Source organism: Podarcis muralis, chromosome 9 (genome assembly GCF_964188315.1).
Source record: "Podarcis muralis chromosome 9, rPodMur119.hap1.1, whole genome shotgun sequence".
NCBI lineage: Eukaryota > Metazoa > Chordata > Lepidosauria > Squamata > Lacertidae > Podarcis > Podarcis muralis.
Genome location: NC_135663.1, coordinates 50,348,617 through 50,370,786, shown reverse-complemented (window position 1 = coordinate 50,370,786; position 22,170 = coordinate 50,348,617). Strand labels below are relative to the sequence as shown.

At 40.1% G+C, this 22,170-nt stretch overlaps 1 protein-coding gene across 24 annotated transcripts in view; it reads right to left on the bottom strand.

Annotated features, from left to right (window-relative positions):
- TENM3 (teneurin transmembrane protein 3) overlaps nt 1-22,170 on the bottom strand; it is a 1,264,183-nt gene that overhangs the window by 4,705 nt on the left and 1,237,308 nt on the right. For all 24 annotated transcript variants that reach the window (XM_077934193.1, XM_077934194.1, XM_077934191.1 and 21 more), the window contains 5 exons: nt 14,213-14,388; nt 13,313-13,548; nt 8,369-8,665; nt 5,188-6,799; nt 2,346-2,476 (listed from right to left, as the gene is read on the bottom strand). In XM_077934193.1, the coding sequence (XP_077790319.1) occupies nt 2,346-2,476; nt 5,188-6,799; nt 8,369-8,665; nt 13,313-13,548; nt 14,213-14,388 (2,452 nt within the window). The remainder of the gene's footprint in view (nt 1-2,345; nt 2,477-5,187; nt 6,800-8,368; nt 8,666-13,312; nt 13,549-14,212; nt 14,389-22,170) is intronic.

The following is a 22,170-nucleotide window of genomic DNA, read 5'->3' as shown; positions in this document are numbered from 1 at the left end:
CTTGGCATTTGCACAAGTATATCGTATGTTAATTAATCCATCATGAAACCAGTTGTACAAAGCTGTAGCGTAAACATTTTCCAGATGGGGAAATGGAGGCAGTGAGGCTAACTAGCTTGCAAAACGCTACAGAGGCAAATAAATGTTAGGCAAGGGTTAAAATGAAAAAACCTTATTTACATCTAGCTAAGCTCACAGTGCAGCTCTTACCTTACATACAAAAAACATTGTTTGAAAGGATTACTGCACTTGTTATTGATCTAAACATTTCTAGCAATTTCCCTCTGAATTGAAAGACATCATGGTCATGAGTTTCCTCGCACATTACATCACTTACATAAGAATTGCAGTGTTATATTCTCCTATTATCCAACATGGAAACATAAGCTAGGTGGTGATACACCTATTGTAGGCTTCTTGTCATTTACCTTGAACATTTAATGCTTCTCATAAAGCAAAGTTACATACATAATTGGTTGAAGTGGCACTTATTAAGTGAGGAGTGGATCACTTAATATGTCTCCACTGGCATTCAGTAACCAAGGCCCATTTCCCTTTGCCCTGTGTGGAGGCGTGTACATATTTAAAAGTACTTAAAAGGCATTAATTTGCTCATTCACCTAGTCATAACGTAAAGAGAATAATTTCAAAGCTTTCAAAGACCCAATGCCCTGAATGTTGGTCACACAGAGTGGTACCAAAAGTTGAGTGAATTGAGGGATGAGCAGGCTGTGCCAGGGAACATTTCCCTCTGGGCAGTGTTCCCTCTTAGGCAGTTTTCTGGTGGCTGCACAGCAGTGGTGGGTGGGGCAATGAGAGCGACTCTTTTGTACAGCAGAATACAGTCCAGCCGCATATAAGCCAGAGGTTTCTACACATGCGTCTCTCCAGGCAAGTGAGAGGCGTTATTGCAGTTCAAAGACACATTCCAGTCAGACTAAACTACAGCAGGAGGGCTTAGTGCAGGATCAGTGATGGGTGTGGGCTGAGGAGGGGGCATGACCCAAGGAGACTTGGCTTTGGCACCTTGGCCTGAAGTGCCTGACTCCTAGACTAGGCAGGTGGAAGTGGTGGATGGCTATTGAGCCAGGAAAGGACAGAGCAGAAGGGGAAGAGCCATGGCTGCTCAGTGGTTGAGCACATGCTCTGCATGCAAATGGTTGTAGGTTCAATCCACAGCATCACCAGGCAGGAGTGGGAGAGGGCCCATCTGAGAGTCGCTGCCAGTACTGAGCTAGCTAGGTCAATGGTCTGATTTGGTATAAATGGCCTTATGTTCCCGTGACCTGCAATGCAAGAAAATGGAGGAGGGAAGAAGCTAGAGCCATTTCTCCAATGCACTTGCTCCTCCTGTGTTCAGGGCCTGTGCACAGGAAAGGAAGTATATACTGATACAATTTTCTGGGTTGTGTGAATATGGTTTCTGTTGTGAGAATATAGCTTGGGAAACTGATGCAGGTGCTTCTTGACCTATATAGCATGTGAAACCATCCTGATTCTTTAATTTAAAAACCAGAGAAGTTACAAAGATCCTTTAGAACAATTGTCGTGAGTGAGCAACTGTTCTAAAGTTTCTCATTCCTTGCCAGTAACTGAAAACTTGATGGCGCATGGCCTTTTGATCTTTGAACAGTTAAGATTTATAATCGCTATTTTCCTAAATACCAGATAGGGCTTTTCTGTTTTACATTCCATTTATTTTTGTCCATCATTTAAACTGGCTACATATTTCTGGACCGCAGGAGATTTTTTTTTATCAAAAAATTTCATAAGCACCTAGAGTTTTTTTGGCTCTATGAAATGTAATGGGTTTTACCTGAGGTAATTTCACATTCAATATTTTATCTTCACATATAAAACATGGTTAATATTAAAGAGAAGTAAAATTGTACTGGTGCTTGGTATGCATAATTTATATCACCTGTTCTTCTGTTTATTTCACAGTCTATTTTTTATTACAGTGTTCACTTTCTGCCTTGAGGCAGGGTGCCGGTATAAATCCAATCTCCAGAGCTTCCACTGGGAAAGTTACAATTCTAAAAAAGGGTTTCAAAATACTATTATTTATTGATTAGGTCTACCCTTCTTCCTATTTTAGTTTGCATTATGAAAAGCCAATTAGGATATGTCGAAATTCAGACCTAATCTTTAGCAAATGCACCAAGCAAGAGCAGAATTAGCATCTAGTCTATGGATATCTTGTGAATAAAAAATAGTCTTTACAAAATGTATTTAAATATTTTTTAATGCCACGTAAGCCTTTGAGGATTATAGTGCTCAAACAGCATGGCGTCCTTTATTCAATTTTGACTGAGTTTAATATTCACTTTCTTTTTTTTCCTTACCGGTACGTCATCCCACTGCTGACTCTTCACAAGTTCATAGGAGGGCTCTGTTAAGTCAAACTTGGGCACAGGGAATCCTGGGATAGCATTATGCAGGTGGAAGCCAAATGTTACCAGCCAGCTGTTGACATCTAACAAAATAATTGTGGAAAGAGAGAGAGATCAGATTTTCAATCCCTGATTATTTAATTTAACTTTACAGGCGTTCACATCAGTTGGCCTGGATTCAGGTTTGAGCCACAAATATACTTTGGGGGGAAACCATAGTATGGTTATATCTTAACTCATCTAAACATTCTTCTTCTTCTTTGGAAAATGGCAATATAGATGCAGAATCCATTCTTATCCTGAGCCCATGAGAGTCATCTGCACCTCCCCTTTCAAACTGGAAGCTGCCTGTGTGGCTCCTGCTGCATACACTCTGCAAGAAGCAGCTGGATTTGTTTCCATGGCTTGTGTTGCTGGATTGGGACTGTGGGCCCAACCACACTTTCATTTGCCCCACGATCTCAAGTGATTTCAAGCCACGGGTTCGAGAGGGTTCCTCCCCCATTTTCCCTGGGAATACCCACTCCTTACTGCTTAATCAGAGCACACATCAATCTGCAGAAAACCAGATTGATGTTTGCTCCCATTCAGCACTAAATACTGGGTTTTCCCGGGGAAAGCGGTGGTACAAAAAACCCAACAACCTCTCTCAGACCCATGACTTGGAAATGCTTAAAATCACAAGACAAACGGAAGTGAGGATAGGTGTGCAGACTCAACAGAAAAGCAACACTGTTGGCTTTTACAGCAGAAGTGTCAATGGGCAAAGTACCAATTTCCTTCCTTGCTCATTCATCTAGCAGGTAATCTGCACTGTCAAAACTCACAACCATGTGCATGCATGGACTTTTACAGTATCTGCAGGTATGATTGTTAGCTGACATGATAAATGATCTAGGGTCTAGAGCCAGAATAATTTATTTCCTCCTCTCAACTTAATCTTCATAAGCAACGCACCCTTTCTAGACAAAATCCCCTTACTGTGAGATGAGGCCAACAACTTTGTAAATATTCAAAGTAGTCAAACTCTCACACCATTATTCTTTAAATATCTTACGTGGTTGGTTCCTGATGGGTGCAAGATGGAGAAGGTAGTGTTCCATCTCCCCAGCTATTAAAGCACAGACAATTCTGTCCCGTAAGATTCTGACTTGCTTCAGGACTACACATGACTGGGAACCATGCAAATTCAGGAAAACGTTCCCATACCTGTCCTGCCCCTATTACGGCAAAACAAGCTACTAGGAACAAGACTTTACGATAATTTTGACTGCTGGAGATAAATCTCAGAAAATAACTGTTTTAGAAGGCAGGGAATGAATCTAGTCCTCCTTTTATTCAGCACATAAAATCAGGAGTTGAAGGATCTTTTTTTATGGGAAGTGCCAAACTAGTACTCTTGCAGTGTAATTGGAATCTGTCTACACCATTGCTGCAGAGCAGAAGGATAATAATACAATAATGAGGAAAGAGGCATTCTGCCACCCATTCCTCTTGCACCACATCTTAGTTGTAGATGTACTACTAAGAAGTTAAATTATGCAAACAATACCCACAAGTACTTTTGAAACACTGTTCTTAGGGTGCTGGGAGTGCTAGGATAAGTATTTGAGCTGAATGACCACTGGATCTTCTCATCAAAGTGGGGAAGGGGGAAAAGATATTTGTGGACAACATTTTATACAGTAGTTATCAACATATAATGGGTACAACAAGTAGTTTTAGTTTTGTGAAACTTGAAAAGTGAAAGTTGGCAGTAAAAAGCACATGGCAAGCAGGCCTAGGTCCCGCATTAATCCATTTGGTCTGAGAACTCCTAAATTACCAGAAGAGATGACAAAACAGTGGGAAATAAGAAACACTATTTTTCATTTAATATGCAAATGAATACACTGCCACAAACAGCAAGTGGGAGTGATAGCACATTATTTTTCATACCGGTAGACGATGGCTTGGAAAGATTCCCTTCACAAAGATGATCATCTGAGGTGTTATCATGCAAGTAACAATCCCTACCAGGCACTCTAGATAAAGTTGCCATCTGGCATAATATCACCTATAATATTCAATACATTACTAGTTTCTAAATGGTTGCTGTGGGAACTGTCTAGTCAGATAGAGAAACATCAAAATTGTGTTTTCCTTCCTGTAATTCCTTTGTTCTGAATCTCTTAAGAGGTCTGTAATATTCTGCAAGGACAAAGGACAGGGCCCACTATGAAGAGTGTTGACCATTCCTAGCCAAATGCCAGTTAATGATCCCAGGAGATAAAGTCCATCGTTATTACTGAAGCAATGGCCTTGACAGATGTATTTTGGAATATATTTTACACAACTCTATTTGCTTTTGTTCTCATTGAGATGGAATGAACTAGAATATGCATGGCAAAAACTATTTTGCCTTGGTGGCCTATATCCTTCATCATATTCAGCACACACTGCTGTCAGCTAGATAGCGTACAAGTAACTCGCAATTTACACACATTTAACTTGTGCACGTTCAGCTTTACACACTTGGCAATTAAAAAAAAAAATTAAGGGGGAGGAAAGGGTGTGAGTAGCCAGTGAAAAAAACACTTTGGCAATCCCACCTACTATTGAATGCCAAGAGTTTTGACTCTACACGATTTTGACTTCACGTGCTATCCCTGGAACATAACTCCTGTGCAAATTGACTGTCACTGGTAATTAATTCCAAGGTGTTGCGTACAATGCCATTTGCTAACCAGGTAGATTATGAGCAAACAGAAATTCCTGTCAAGTGTAAATCACTAAAAAAAATACCTTTATTTACCTGTGATATAATCTTTCACATCATGTATTCTGCTGGCTGGGTTGTTATTTCGGAACATGTATAGATTAAAAGGAGCTGGATCCTTCCCTATTTTTTTCCAGATTTCAATGTCGGGTGTAGTCCAGCGGCCTGCCAGTATGTCATAATCTCTTTGCCCAAAGTGAATCAGTTTGGTCAAAGGGTCATAAAGGCCTCCATGGAATCCAATCACCAACTGGAAGTCAAGATTGGAGTCAAAATAGATCTCGCCGTAAGCTGTGTACTGGATCTGCTTCAACATCAGACCATTGCTGCTAAAAACAGCGAGTGGCGTGCCCGTGTTGTCCGAAGCGATGTAGAACTCATCTCCACTGCTGATCTCCATGGCAAAGAGGTGTCCTTGCAAGTCATAGTAGAGAGAGGTGATTTCAGAACTTGAATGGTTGTATACATGAGTTATCCTTGTAGGATATGTGAGGTCAGCATAAAAAAACTGGAGGTGTTGTCCCAGACTGGTTTTACTGGAAACTCGTCTCCCAAGCCCATCGTAACGGTATATCACTGTCCACCCACTGCCTTTGCTATAAACTCTGGTCAGCAGGCCCTTTGAGCTGTATTCAAATATCTCTGTACCCCTCTGCCGCAGGAATCCATCTTCATCTAAACGGTACTGTACATCACCTAGCCGGGTGATTCTGTCTCTCAAGTCATACCGAAGTGGTGTTAAACGAGCACTATTACTTGGATTGAGCAGATGGAGATTGCCGTTCAGGTCATAGTTGTATCGCCACATTATTTTTTCGTTCAGGTAAACTGTCTGTAGTTGCCCATCGACATCATATTCATACGCATACTTGGTTGTGTTAGCAAATGGCCCTATTTTAATTTCTCTTTTAGTTACCCGTCCCATGTTATCATACTGAATTGTAATCCAGTACATAAGGGATCTGAATATTTCATACTGAATTTCTTTTATGCGGCCATGGGCATCAAAGTGTTTTGTGTAAGTCATTACAGCTGTGGAAATTATCTGGTTAATGTCATAATATATAACCCCAAATTTTCCAAACTGCTCAACTTTTCCAGAGATGTCATCAAACTGGTAAAGATCAATAGGCAATGGCGTTTCATTGATTACACCTTGCATGCTAGTCACTCTGAAGCTATTGTCATAGCTGTAGTCAAATCGGGCATTTACCATTCCATCTTCACTAAAGCGGAAAATCTGCCTGTCAATCAATGGGCCAATTTGCCTGTACCTAATGGTGCAGATAAACCCATCGCTCTGGAGGTTTACTGTTTTCAGAACTCCTGCTGTCTCATCATAAGTAAAACTAACTCTTGTGCTATCATAGAGGATTTCAGAGAGCCTGGTCTGCCTTCTGTATTTGAAAAGGACTCTTCGACTTGTACCCAAGAAAGCAGTTTGTAGCAGCTGCCCTTCCTCATTGTAGTCCATGATGACAGAAGCATTGCTTTCAGGGGGATTGTAGATGTTTCGATAATAGCCAATGGAACGGATAGTCTGCATAGTATGGCGAGCAACACTAGGCATGGTTATTGCAGAAAGCCGATCCAGTAAGTCATATTCAAAGATGTACTGCCGTTGACTATGCAGCAAGAGGACCATAGACTGAAAAGGAAAGGAAAAGGAAGTTTAATCCAATGCCAAAACCACTGCATGATAACAGCACTTTGTTTGAGTAAATCATCATCTTCTAAATTGAGTTATCCTTGACCTTACATATTGGTAATTATTCTCTGCCTAATTCATTTGGATACTTAATTGTAAGGGGTTTGGTAATTAGTAGCTCCAGACTCTTAATGTGCTACTTGTTGTGACTGAGCCATTCTTTTATCAGGCACTCACAGCCAAACAGCAGATTGTCAATGGATTTGGATAAGTCATGTTTAATACTGGCAAAAGTGAAACTGTCTTAAAGCCAATAACTCAGGAAGGGAACAACATATGGAAGAGACAATTTCACTCCTGTAATTAGAGATAATTTAGCGAGAAGTTTACTAGCCTGAAGATCCCTGAACCTCCTCTTCCACATCTATTTGTCAGATGGGCAAAGCAATTTATTCATTATTTACATCAAACTTTGTAGAGTTAATCAGCCACCAAATGACTTTTTTTTGGGGGGGGGGTAAAGCTTCAGTGGTGTTGCTTGTTTACATTATTCACATGAAGATGTATGAAACAGTCATAATATGTCCCTGGCTTTTCTTATCTAAGGCAAAGCCTGCTCTGGCCCCCTGAAAGTGATGTCACCTTAAAAGATAATAGAAGGCAACACAATTGGATGCTTTCATTACTTCTTGATTGATTCCATAAGACTGAACATATGAAGCCCTCAATTTTAAGACATAACATATTTAGAAGCACTAACATTATGCTCTGCTCTGTAGTGTGCTATGCTAGCAAAGTGTGGGATTGAGTTTCCAGTGCACATATAAAGGAGTACCTTATCTCTTCTTTTGGCACAGGAAATTGCACTCTCTGCCAGGCGGCAGAAGTTACTGGCACTGCTGCACCAATGCTGGGGAAATGCCCTTATACAGCAGACACAGCCACAGCACATGTGTGAGAGTTCGGATTTAAAGAAAATGTGGTACAGTTTATCTTGCTAGTTCATCTGTAAAACTTACAGTGTGGATGCAATCAGGCTACCAGTGACATTTGGCAGGTAGTGACTAGAGGTAAAAGTCTTTTCCGCAATGGTGACCTGGCTTTGGAGCTCTCAGTAGAGCTTTGCTTGGCACAAAGTCTACTGTCCTTTTGGTACCAGGTGAAAACCTTTATGTTCTCCACACCTTTTCGATTTCCTTTTGCAAATTGGATTTTATCTTGCTACTCTGCTGCTGTGTCTTTTTTCCTTACTGTTGCGAATTTTAAATTGGGTTGTAACCAATAGCTGTTCTTTTGCTGATAGAAAGCTCTTTCATTGAGCACAGCTTTCTGTCAGCAGAACAGGGACTGGGGTGGTTCTAGTGATTCTCCTTCCCCTTGGAAGCCCCATGCAGCACCTGCCATGCTGTTCCTTCAAACCGTCCAGAGTTGATTTTGGAGGGGGCTGCAGAAGCGTAGGAGAATAGCTGAAAACACCAAATGCATACAAGTAATAGTTTTTTTCTGCAGCAATAACTCACTAATTTAACAGCAAGACACACACATTCCTACGATAGGATAGCACTTTACCTTTTCAAGATATGTGTAACTCCACGTTTTGCCATCAGCAAATACTCTAGATACAATTCTTCCCTGTCCATCATAATCTACTTTTTCACTAGTAGTTCCTCGCTGGATACTGCCAATTTGACCTGTAGATGAATAGGTAACATTGACAGCCATAAGCTTGCTGCTTGGGAGCCAGAGAGTTGGGTGTCCTGATGTGTCATAGGCAATCCTCAACAGAAATTTACGATGGTCATCGTAGATCTTCTCTGTCTTTGAGGTCCGATCAAAGTCAACAGAAAGGAGGTTCCTACCATTAACCTTTTATGAAACAAACAAGATGACAAAATAAATCATGTTGTTTCACCACAGGCTGTTTTACTTCCTCATAGCAACAGCTATTTGAACATCATTATTTAAACACCCTTTGCAATGACTGATTTCCTTTGTCAGTAAATTAATTTAGAAACTTCTTGGTATAAGTACCCGGCATTAGATTAACTGCCATTTAAAAAGGTTTCATTAAATAAAGATGTATTGGCATTTATTCAAACCTTTTCAGTTAATTCCCATGGAATTTAGTTAAATGTTAATATAATAAACATTACATACATTGATATACTTTATAATAGTTAGATTTATGGGGGATATTAGGAGAGATGCAGCAAAATTATCAGTGTAGAATTAATACAGAAAAAGAAAACAAAGGCCAACTCATATACTGATGAACTATAATTATATTTCAATTTAATTGTTAGGGCTACACAATATTATTTTACATGGCCCCAAAATTATTTTATATTAAAGCGTCTTTAGTGTTAGTAATTATTACATAAATCATGATTTATGTGCACAGGATTGTACATATTACACGATTGCCCTCCATATGTAAGTTCTGAAAGAATTATTTCAGGTGGGCTGACAGAACTGCATTGCTTGCAATCAGAAAGACTCAAACCATATATGAACCTGCCATTAGAACAAGGCTAGTTAGTGGCATTCTTAAACAACAGTCTCCATAAAAACAACAACAATACAACCTTTTTATTAATGATTAGAAAATTCTGTTAAATCAATAATGTTTACTTAATAATATGTTTAGGATAAAGGAGCCCAGAAATTATATCCACAGCATTATATCCACTGAACTTCTGTTAGTGGACCACTGACCCTCCCTCAAAAGCTCCACATATTAAAGAGAAATGACAGTGAAAACTTATGCTTTAACTGTAAACAAAAAATGTGCTACGAGGCTACCACTACAAAGTGTGGCAATAGCTACTAAGGGGATTAGGTTGTGGGCTGAACTAAACATGTTATTACCAAGTGTGTGTGTGTGTGTGTTAGTAAGATTGCAGGGCTGGGGAGGTGAGGCTGAAGCCCTCCTTCTCCAGCTGCAATTTTCATGAAATTCACTCCCCCCTGCCTGACAATCAGCACTGGGCAAAAAGGTCCCATTGATGTCAATGGAATCCTCCCCGCTCCCGTGCTAATTGCCAGCAGATATTCTAGAACAGATCAGATTTATTTATTTGTATATCTAGTCATCAGACCATCACAAAATATTATAAAAGTAACTATCAATTAATATTAACTCAGACTCAAATAAAGCCATCTATTTAAATGCTGAATTTCACTGACTGACAACAAATGCCCCTTTAAAAATACTGTCACTCTTTCAAGAAATGTTACATCAAAATGACATGACATGACTTTATTCAAAATTATTTAAAACATAAATAAAAGTATAAAACATAATTTAGCTTCTGAATCTCCCTGAAGAACTCTCTCTCAAGAACTGCATGTTTGCATCAAAATGTGCAGTCTTCACAGTTACTATTATTATTTATTCAATTTATATCCACACTTCCTCCCAAAGGAGCCCTGGGTGGCAGGTTGTATATTTATGTTGTCAACCCAGTAGATAAATTAAAGACGGATGGTCAAACCTCTCTGCATCTCTCCCTAAAATTTGTCCCAGTTTTTGTCTACTCAACATATTATAAAAAGGACAATCTGTAATAATATCTACAAGGTCTTCAACCTTTAGACCACAAGGGCAGCATTTCTGAATCTTCCTTTTAAGACAGCCGAGGGCAACAGATTTAACTACATGTTTGCGAAGTATGTCTCAGTTTTTGCAAATCCTTGAAATAATATGGTAGCAGGAAAGCAAGAAGCTACCTTAGACTGAATCAGACAATTGCTCCATCTAGCTCAGTATTATCTATGCAGACTGGCACCTTTCTCAGCCCTACCTGGGACCTTCTGCACACAATCACTGAAGTATCATCCCTCGCCATGGGATTTCACAAATATTGTGGCTGGGAATGGAAGGCTTAAACTGCCCCTCCTTATGCACTGCAATCTTGATAATACCCCCTAACCCACAACACCTGGTATTTTTTAAATTAAAAAAACCTTCTTAATCACATAATCATCAGCACTGGCAATTAGGCCTACGGTCATGGAGGAGAAATCTGTCAGAAGCTACTAGTTATGATGGCTATATGGTACTGCCAGGTTTAGGAGGCATATACTTCTGAATGCTCATTGTGGAAGAATAGCTCATGTCCTGCTTATGGGCTTTCCATAGGTATCTGGTTGGCCCTGTGGAAGTCAAGATGCTGGGCTGGAGAAGCCCTTTGGTCTGATCCAGCAAGGCTCTTATATTTCAGTAAAGAAAGTTATATGAAGGTCAATTGGGAATCATGCAGAGAAGAGGCATTCATATAACTTTCTTTAATGAAAGGGTAAAAGATGGCTTTTGCATGCTTTTTGTTTTACTCTTTCATAATTTTTATTTTTTTATCCTTGCTTAGATATTTTACCTCCTGTTTGAGCTTTGCTTGGTCTCCCCCCCCCCAAAAAAAAAACCCCTGTGAAAATGAAGCCCTTTATAGAGCACTGAGAAAACAGGAATATAATTCTCTTTTGAGAAATGGATTAGTGATGTTTCTGTTTCATCAATTTGGGGATTTATCAGAAGACTTTACTATCTTTAAGCCAGGAGATTTACATTGTTAGATAGCCAGAAGCCTTTGGCAGAAATAATCCATAAATAAAGTATTATCCCATTTCTGAATTGGTTATATTGAGCAACACAAAACTATCAAAGGGCTCAAAGTTTTCCAGCTATTCAAGGTGCTTTAAAACAGGGAAGACACTTTTGACAAGGATGGTAGGTTTCCATCCTCTTGTTCATTGAGTGCCAACAGGTAATTTCAATCCTACGCTTAACTCTCCTTACTGGCCCTTCTCTTCCATAATCCTTTGGTTAAAGTACTTCAGAGAAGAGCAGACAATAATGAAACAGAGCCCTGCAATTAGTCTTGTTTAGAGCAGTGGTCTGTTGTTTTTAAAACCATCCTGCTTCCTTAAAAAAAGGGTTTTACACATTTTCATAGTTCTTGGGTAGCCTAGAAATGTATGTTTCTGTAGACATATATGATGGTTGTACTTGATGAAGCAGTACTACATGCAACACTCCTTCAAAAGTTAAGTGCTATAGGCTACTTTCTAGCCTTTTCTTCTAAAACTAGGCATCACAGCACTCTATTTTTTTAAAGAAAGCCAAGTCAAATGTAAAATATCAGTGCAATTCTGCAGTGTTGAAACAATTAAAGATATTGCTATGTGGAGAAGAGAATACGTTTGTGTTTCTGGTATAATAGTGATTCATTGTCAGCAAAGCTAATTGAAGACACAAAGTCCCATGGACAAGTTTTTGAAATACATATATTAACACAAACAATCAAAAGGTCTTGTGGCATATTCAAGACTAACAAATGCATTCTGATATAAGCTTTCATTGACTTTCATGTCAGATGCTAGACTTGAGTCCACAAAAGCTTATGCCATAATAAATGCATTAGTCTTTAAGATGCCACAAGACTCCTGTTTTTACTGCACTCAAAGAAATGCATACGGCAGAGAGTTAACTCTTTATTGTCAAAGAAAACAGTCGCTTTGACAGCTCTGGATACCTAAGTATACCCATCTAGCATCTAGACAGGTATTCCCAGGTCTGCACTCTGTGGAGCAGTTTCAGCAACTGGGTGTTAGGATTTCACCCCTCCCTACACTGCAGATATAGGATTGTTGGATCACATGTCTGTATGTAATGCATTTCAGCTGCTGATTGTTAGAGCTATATTGTTAGAGCGTAAAGGGAGATACGCTGTTTGCTCCCTTCCTCCCACTGTTATCCCACAGTGATGTTTTGTTTCAGCGTTCTCTCCGAGGAAGAGAGAGAAAGAGGAGCCATGTTTACTTTGTACTGTTATGTTTGATTTTGTTGCAATAAATAAGGATTAGATGTTACACCTCAAGGCTAACACTTCTATTTGGGACTCTGCTAGTCGTGTGCTCATGTCCCAGGAGGATATGGGTTGCAACAGCGTGACGGGAGACCGGAGTGAAGAATCCCAGGCAGCGCTGCATTGGAGAAAGGCACAAGGCCTCTCCCAACACTGGGGACCACTCCCCTGACAGGCTGTGCGCACACAGCCAGAAAAAAATGCCTGTACGGAAGCTGCTTCTACTCTTCCCACCTTAATTCTCTCTTGGTTCTGGGAGATAGTGGTGCAGGGAAAGATGGAGAAGCACCTGGCCCTTCACTTGCCTGGCCTGCCTCTTCTGCATCTTCCTCCAGCTCTGAAGCTTCCCCTCCCTCTGATTTTTGCCTCCTGGCCCCACAGACCACTGCCCCCCTCTCCTGAGTCAGATTCAAGCCCCCCGGGTACACACTTGTCAGCGTCCTACCAGTCCCTGACAGAGGATATTCCACCTCAAAATGTTCTCACCTCAAAATTTGTCCCTAAACTATAACCACCAATGGCCCTTTCCTTTTATCTGAACTGTTATCAGAAAACAAAGGAGAGCATGCACATTTCAAGCACTGCAAGTTTGTAGCATATCCTCCACAATACCACCTTAAATTAAAAATGCATTAGAGGTATTACTCACTCTGAGCTTTCGGCCAAACACATTGACTTTGCCTTGGGCTTGTTCTTTTCGGAACCTCCACTCCACCAAATTCTGTCCATTTTCTCCAGGGAGAGTCATATTTCTTTTTGCTACAGTTGGATTGGCTGTGCCAGCTAAAACGTGTGGTTCTGTCTGGTAGTGTGTATCCAGGCCACTGGCATAGATAATTCTGAGAGACCCATCATAGCCAATCTGGTAGCTGTTTCTTAACTGATCTGAAATGGAACAAAAGTCTAGCATACTTCCAGAGCTGTGACTTCTCATTTAAAGGGAGCCATAATGGAGAACAAACCACAGCTTCTTGTAGATTTTTTCACCTTGTTAAAATTTATTCTAATTCTTCAGTTTGTATGCAACCTTTTAACTTCACTATTTGACAGATGTATCTGCTTGATTCACATCACCATGGATATTGCAAAAAGCACAGTTGTGTTCCCCCGCATTCACTTCTGTGGAGGAATTTCTGCATGCATAGGAGCTTCATATAATTTGTTTATAAATTATATAAACAACCACAATTCAATAGCATAACTTCAGTTTCAACAACAGCTAATGAGCAGTAGCTTCAAATTAACCAGCATTTAAAAACAATTTCCAACCCAACATAAAAATAGGTAACAGAATAATTTTAATGCTTCATTTGCTGTTAGCTTCAGATACAAATAATAATATTTGGGCCAGTTATATAACAAAGGTTAATCACACATCCCAAATATAGCCAACCCATCTTTCAAACTGTATGCTTAAGAATGAGATGTAATATTTCACCTTGCAGATCTCCAATGCTAATCCTTAACTATAATATCCTGACCATAACTGGCTTTGTTTCATTTTCTTCCTCTGAGAAAAAGGGGCTTTTGTTAAATCCTGTTACTGTACCTTGTACCATTGTATAGAAAGAATCAATTGATGATAGGTTTGAAGTAATGCTGACATCTTCCTCTCTGCTAGAAGATTCAATGTCGACTGTAATGGCCTTTTCCATCTCCCCATGCAGGTTGGTGACCACTCCAGTTGGAAATGTGACATTGGTTAATCGCCCCTCACTGTCGTAGCTAAAGCAGAAAAAGCAGAAAATGAAATGATAAGAAACAAGAACAAATTGTTTTTCTTCACATATTAAAACTAACAGAAAATATCAGATGGTAATATTGCTAAGGAATCCTTGGTTTTTGTGCCTGAGTTATGCACAATGAAGACTTCAAACAGGCTTTGAAGTTACTGAAAGCCTGTTTAACATACAGGAGCCTCAGTGGAAGAGAAAACAGATGGATCTCCAGTTCTGCATATTATTCTTTGAAGTGTGACCAAATCCTGCTGCACATCTAATTTGCTGTTTCAAAGGGAACATGTTTGGTGGGGATAAATTGCTTCACATTCCAAACTCGCTTCCCATAATCAGGCTAGATTTAGTTCACTCTTATGTGAATGTTATCTCAGGGGCTCTTGAGATTTTTTAGCACGGGCCTTATCGTCCTGTGAAGAGAGCAGACCTCCTCCACTTATGCTCTTCACTGCATCACATTCTCTGTATTACAAGGATAAGCTGTATTGGGAAACAATTATTCTCTGCTGCTACCCTGACATGCTTGGAGCAGAAAAATCAAATGGAGCAAGCTGAAAACTACCCTTATGCCTGATATTTTCCCCTTCCACTCCCCTTTTTTGCCCCCTACCCTCTGTAATAGACAGTCAGCATTCTGTGATCACTGAACATGCTCAGTAATTATTTCACTGTTCTTAGCTTCCTCACTGGCACACGCCCTTTTTCTTTTACTTTCACCAACTCCCAAAGCTTTCTGATGCCTTCCTTTTGGATATGAGCAGTACTGTTTTGGCTGCCTGTACTTGTGAAATAGAAGGAGCAAGTGGTTACCTTGCAACAATATTTATTCATTTAAAAGATTCCTTAGCTGCTCTGCACTGCAAATGTATTTCCAGAACAGGGGGAAATTAGAACATTTCCAGATGCATTATACAATTACAATCAGCCAGCTAAAATAGCCGTCAGTAACGGCATTGAACTCCACCAAAAGCCTGGACAAATAACCCCTTCTTCAGCTAGCATTAAATGACTTTAAAGAGTTGGCACCAGCCACATCTCGGCGAGGAGGGAATTCTAAATCTGGGGTGCCACAATGCTTTGGGGTGGAGTGTTTCTGTTCAGGATTCCAGCGGCAGTCAGCTTTTCCCATCCAAATAGTAAGCTCAGTCTTCCTTGGGCTGTGGTGGGTGGAATGCCCAATCCAATCTACATGAAAATTTTGGATTTTTCCATTGGTTTCTAGGTGCAGCTCTCACTTCTATTCCTGGAGAGCATGTAAACTTCTCAGTGTGAGCTTCCAAAGAGCATATACAGACAATGCGATAGTTCACTTTTTATATCTTTTCAAGATGCTCCATTCTATTCTTCCTTCACAACAGCCAGTCAGCATTCTGTAGGCACTTAGCCATCACTGGGATGTTTGGGGAGAGGGTGTTCACCTAGCCCCCAAATATTTTTCTGGTATTTTTGTAAACCTCAGGTTTTCCCTGAATACTCTTGAATGTGCGTTTTGGCGGTGTAACTACAAGCACTTGAATACCTGAGATCAGTATAAATATAGATGATACAATGTTGTAGTGCCAGACACATTTATTCTGTTTGCAACTGCATAGATTTGTTCAATATATAGTTATACATAATAGTGTCAAACAATATTTCTAACTGGCCTTGCTTAGATGATGGAGACCAAATTCACTTCAGAACAGGGCTTCTGTCCCTTTAAGAGCCCTGAAGGTGGGCAACTTTCAGTGGTTCTGGGATTCAAATCATTGTAAATTTCTGTGTTGGGGAAAAGCAGCAGCTGTGTAATGTCTGCTTGTAGAGCTTTATCAAATAATGAACTCCCTGGTCTTAAACAGAATATTAACAACAGTGTTTATACAATAATGGGACTCTTATATATGTAATTAGATTTAAAAATAAAATAAGGAATTTCAAAAAGGTGGGCAGACTTGAGAGATGGCTGTATTCTCCCTCTCTGTAGGGTAATGGACACTTAAGTACCATGTTCCCTTACTCTAATCATCTTCTTCCCTACATTTGCTGTTGGTTGCAGGACCTGCAGCGGATACATACTCTAAAGTACTTTCAAGGTCCCATAGTGATCATGTGAGCATCACTTGGAGTGTTCAGTGTGCTCATTCAAGTGCACATCTCACCTGGCCTGTGCTCATCTTCTATATGATTCCAAATTCAATTTACAAGGTTAGACTGGTAGCTCATCTGCAGATGATTGGGGTTTGCTACATAAAACCCAGTACAGCTTTTACATTCCCATTTTTTCTCATGGCCATTTCTTGGTCCCATTGTCTCAGGTTCTTGCCAGCATTGGGACATTCACTGCACACCCACAGACACACTGCATTCCGTTCTGCAGCTCTCACACCAGTTTCCAACCCTTGAGATTACAGATATTATCCTGCCTTGTAAACACTTAACCGAATGTGAGGATCCTCGTATTTCTTTTTGAGAATGAGACAGCTTTTCTTTAGAACCCAATATGGGTAGCAGCAATCCACAGAAACTAGGTAAGATTTTCTCAACAAGTCAAAGAGAGTAAAAAATGGTGATGCCACTTCTTTCATATTTAAAATGTCAAATCTCAGAACAGACTCTGTTATGAAATTGCTCTTGTAGAAACTAACAATTCCTATTTTTCTTGAGCCAATGGCAGGGTGTCTTGTGACAATTCCTTTGTAACTTCCAGGGATACGTTTTGGTGTTAAAAGCATCGACTCCCAACTTTTCAAGGTCTTACTAAGTCATTCTGAAGCATTCAAATATGAATCTTTCCCATGGCAAACAATTTCCACAAGCAGCACATCTAGGGCTTATCTAAAAGCTTTACACAGCCATTAATCACATATCCCATTTCATAAGAGGCTTTCAATTTTTAATTGTGTCACACAATATTTAAAATATATTGCAGTTGTACCTTATTAAACTTGTAGTCATTTTTATGCCTTTACTGCTCTTATTTTTTTTCTGTGAGAGCTTTATCTTATAGGTAGCAACCATTCACAGATTGATTTCTTGCTCTTCTTAAAACCATTTCTGATTGCTAACTACAAGACTTTTGTACAAGGGCAACCTGTCAGTGGTAATGATGATCACCATCTCAAACATTTGATCTTTTACTCCCTTAACTACTGGAATTCTCCCTTCTGAGGTCCATCCTCCTTACTTTTAAAATTACATTCCCACCCAGTTTGTTAGTTTTTCTAATCTATATTCCTGCCTTTCACATTGTACTGTAATAATTTTCAGAACACCCTGAAACCACAGGAGAAATATGTCTCAGATTTAATTTGACAACTATGAAATATGTCTGATTTCACATCAAATGCTTTTTACTCTCTGCCCCTGCTTATTATGTGTTTATGTGAAATGATAAATAGCTCTTCTGTTAAACAAGAGGCAGGCTTCTATGTCACACACCACCAGAAATATTCCCAGGTACTACTCCTTAGAGGCAAAACAGCAAGAAGCAGTGGGAGAGCAAAGATACTTATTTCAACATCCCTCCCTCAAAGCGCAGTGATTGGAGAGCCCTGGTAAAACCAGTTGCTCTGATTACAAGCTAAATTTGTCCATCACAAAGGAAATCTCTCCTCGCCCTGGCATTTTCCTTGTATGGAAAGCTTAGAGACACAGTTTTGCTTTTAGCAGACACAATGACTATATTCACACATCCTTTTATTTTAGAAACAGTGAATATATCTCACTTCTTCCAAACTAACCTGAAGACAGAGCTACCACAGCAATGGAAATTATAAAGGGGAAGAAATGGCAGCATAAGAGACAGTGAGGCCAAACATCATTTTACTGTGGGATTTTCAAGTTTGTTCTTATGAACACAGCTGCCAAAACACAATTAAGAAGAGTCCAATTTTCCTTGAATGATTCATGCAAGCCATTGCATTCTGCAATGTGATAAAACCTTTGCAAAGAATTGAAAGAATGTTAACCTGCCAGAGTAAAATGATAATGCTTCACAAAAAATAACTGATGAACATCAAGAACATCATCGTAGCCTTGTAGAAGCTAGATACAAATACAAATACAGTCACTGAAGAAGAGCAGATTTGCAAATTTGGGGCAGAGCTGAGGATGTGAATGTAGTAGCACAGCAAGAACGTGGGGAAATTGAACAACTAGATGCACATTGAGTTGTTGGAGCTACAGAATACATCCTCAGTCTAGTCTGATCCAGCAACACTCTTCGGATGTGATGCAGAATTTCTGTGTTTCAATGCTGCCCATTAAAAAGCTTGATGCTCAGATAAAAATAGCTTGGGGGAAAAGTCTACGCTGAGTGATATCTATTGATACCTGCGCTTTCTTCATGGAATAAGCCTTTCGGGGAGGGGAGAGCATTCAAATCAACTTGCATCCACCTGTCACCCTTGGAGTGGAAGTGCAGTCCAGGAGAAGCTTTACCACCTGGTTCTGTTGCATGTGAGAACTGGGCCAGGGTCTCTGATTTTGACAGGGTCAAAACGAATTCTTTATTGAAAAAATGTCTGCCCCCCCCATTCATTATGATCCTATGTAGCCTTGAAGAAATTAATTCATCAAATGAACTGATGTATTCCCTTTTGCTGGGTTATTTCATCTGCCTAATTATGTTTGTGTTAATAGCCAGATGGCAGCACGGGGTAGAGGCACAGATCTGCCCTCTTGGCAATTTAGTCACTGCAGCTTATGACCAGTGGAGGGGAGCATGGCAGCAGGCTTATTGTAGCGGCAGGACCACTGGATTGGCTCAGCTGCTACGTTTGCACCATTTTGATCTCCCTTCCCCTTCCCAGCAAGCAGCAGTGATTCACCTGTTGGAACATTAGTTAATCACTTCTGCCCCACAATGCCATCCGCTATGTAGTTTGGTGAATTATGAGCCTGTTTCTGTGTTACTGTAAAAGTCTATCATATTACTTTAAGTTGCTGATGTTTCACAGTTGAACATGATTTTTTCACTTCTCCTTCTTTGGTTTTGTAATGTATTGGGCAGTTTGATTAGTGAACCACTCTGGGATTTTCTACATTAGGAGAGGTATACAAATGGACCTTATAAATAAATAAAAACAAACAGATTGGGAATAAAAAGCTTGTGTGAAGGCTTATTTGCATAATCGTTTATCTCAACATGACAGCCTCTTCCCTCCCTTCCACTTTTAATTTGCTTGTATGGTCAACACACACAAAAACAATCTGACACGACACAATCAATCAGAGCTGCTAAATGGCATATATTACCTTGCCACGCCAGCATACTAAAAATGTGCATTTGCAATCAAGTGGATAATAATAGCAATTTGTTATTAAATAATTATCCCATAATGACCATTACTGTAAAATAATGTAATAAGAAAGCACTAGGAGGGAAGGTTTCCACCTCCTATCCAAGACTGAGTGCCTGAAGAGACACCACCCAGAGAGTGAGTTTTCTCTGCCACTTCTGATGACCTGCCCTCCACTTCCTTTGCCTGCAGTCACGAACAGAGCCAGTTTTGCCCCACAGCAGGTGTATGAAGCAGACAGAGCAGCATCAAGTGATCCTATTCCTACAATCATTGCCCTGCAGCTGTAAAATCAAAACTGTTGCCTTCAAGTTAGGATCCAGCAACCCCGTTGGTTGTGATTTTATTGAGGATTACCAATAAAATGCAAATCTCTCATACCCTATTCCTATGACTAATCAAGAATCCTAAGTACAAATACTGTCTCACAAAGGGTCCTCCTACATTTTCCCCAGCATTCCTGAATTGCGAGGTTCAAATGAAATGTTCAAAAAGTGCCCTGGAAAGAAAGAAAAAAATCCACAATATTTCAGACTGGAGGCAAAAAGTGTATTTCAAAGCCCTGAAGCCTTTTCAGATGAATTCCCTCTGGCACATTCCTCTGATATATTGAAAGGGACGATTCTGTTGATCATACCCTTGGCAGTGTTACTATTCTGGCATTATGACACCCTGGAGATTTCTGCATGCCAGAAAAATACCCAAGTCCTCTGCATTTATAACGGAGGCTTTATAATTGTGCTCAGATCCTTTCAAGAGCAGCCAAGTGCTAAAAGTTTGTGGATGAAAGTTACAGTGATTTTTTAAAAACCAACTATTAAGGTTTCAGGATGTCCCACAGTTCAAGGGAGGGTATTGTATTTCATAGCAGAACTCCACAGAGCAGTTACAACAGTGTCAGTGTCTAGTCTTTGAAAGCTTTATCTGAAAATTTAATAAGTAATTGTGTGTTTTAACTTATCACCAACTCTTTGGATCTAACTTATAGTGAGTCTTTTGGGGGAACCTCAACTGACTGCCTTATCTGAGAAAAGGAATACCTAGAGAACTAATACATCACAAAAAACGGTTAACCCTACCAGTTTGGATGTTACCTTTTTTTTTGGGGGGGGGGGGGGACTCAACTTGGTTAGAGTTGCAGTCACACATTACTCTCCCATGCACTCACTGTGGGAAGAAAGTTATGTGGCTGGAGTGTAGTTTCTTATGGCATCTTCCTGATGATGCAACTGTAAATCACAATCTTTTGCAAGTAGAGATCCAAGAGATTGAGTAGGATGCCACATTCAAATGAAGACGCCCCAGCTTCCCTGACAGGGCTGGCATCAGGGGTGAGCATTGCTGGACCCCCGCCAAGGCCCACACCCCTGGACACTCCTGCTCCTCAGCCTCTTTGGTCACCTTCCCACCCCCTTTTGTGTTGTGTGTTTTAGTTGGTAAGCTTGCCCTGTTTTAATTGTGTGTGCATAAGCTGCTTGGGCTGAAGAGGGGGTCAAAACACTCCAAATAAATAACTGGTTATGGGCAAGATGTGTAAAAAAGTGTAAGGCAAGATGTATTTCTAAACTTTTTCTACACTGGGTGTGGTGTTTCAATGCAACACTACCTTCAATGCAGCACCAGAGTCCCCTACAACTCTTGTATAGCTTATATTCCTTTGTAGAATTATGACCCAACCATCACAGATTTAATTGCATCTACTCTACCAAACATAATTTTTCACGTATCACATTTTTGCCTATGTGAAGTTCCTTTTGTGCGTGTGTGTTAGAGAAAAAAAGTTGCACAGGTGAGGTATAATAATGCAAATGCTTCATTTGCTGTGAGTCAGAAGCAGAAACATCTGCAGCATGAAGTAACCAAAGCTGAGCTTGGTGGCCTTTGCAGCAAAATGAGCACAACTTTCTCAGTTGTCTTTTTTTCATGTTCTTTCAAAGTTTTCGGTTATATAATGCTGCAGAATAGAGCTGATTGAACTAAACTGATTCATGTATTTGTTCAAGGCTAACTAGCTATCCAGCTAGGTGAAATGAAGGGAAGCTGTCTGTGGTGAGCCATAGCTGGAAAAAAGCACCTGATCACAGCCAGAGATAAAAAGCCTGGAGAATATTTGGAACTGAAGGGTGTGGGGAAGAGAAGTACAGCACAGTGAGAGGCTGAAAGGCAAAGTAAGGAGAAAGGTACGGGGGGGGGGGGATGCTGCAATTGGTTGATTGCATCTGACATATGAAGGAGGTTTTGCCACAATCAACCTTGGTACTGTTTGAAAAACAGCTGCAATCCGAAACGTATTTACCAGGAAGTAAGCCCCACTGGCCACAATAGGACTTACCTCTCAGCAAACATGCAAAGGGTTGTCAGTAAGTGGCTACAAAAATCCTATGCTGACTACGCTGTTTACATTACTCTTTAAAGCTGAAATGTTTATGAATTCATGGAAGTGTTTTAGATGGTAGAATTATCATTTCTTTGTTGGCAGTCTCCTAAAACTC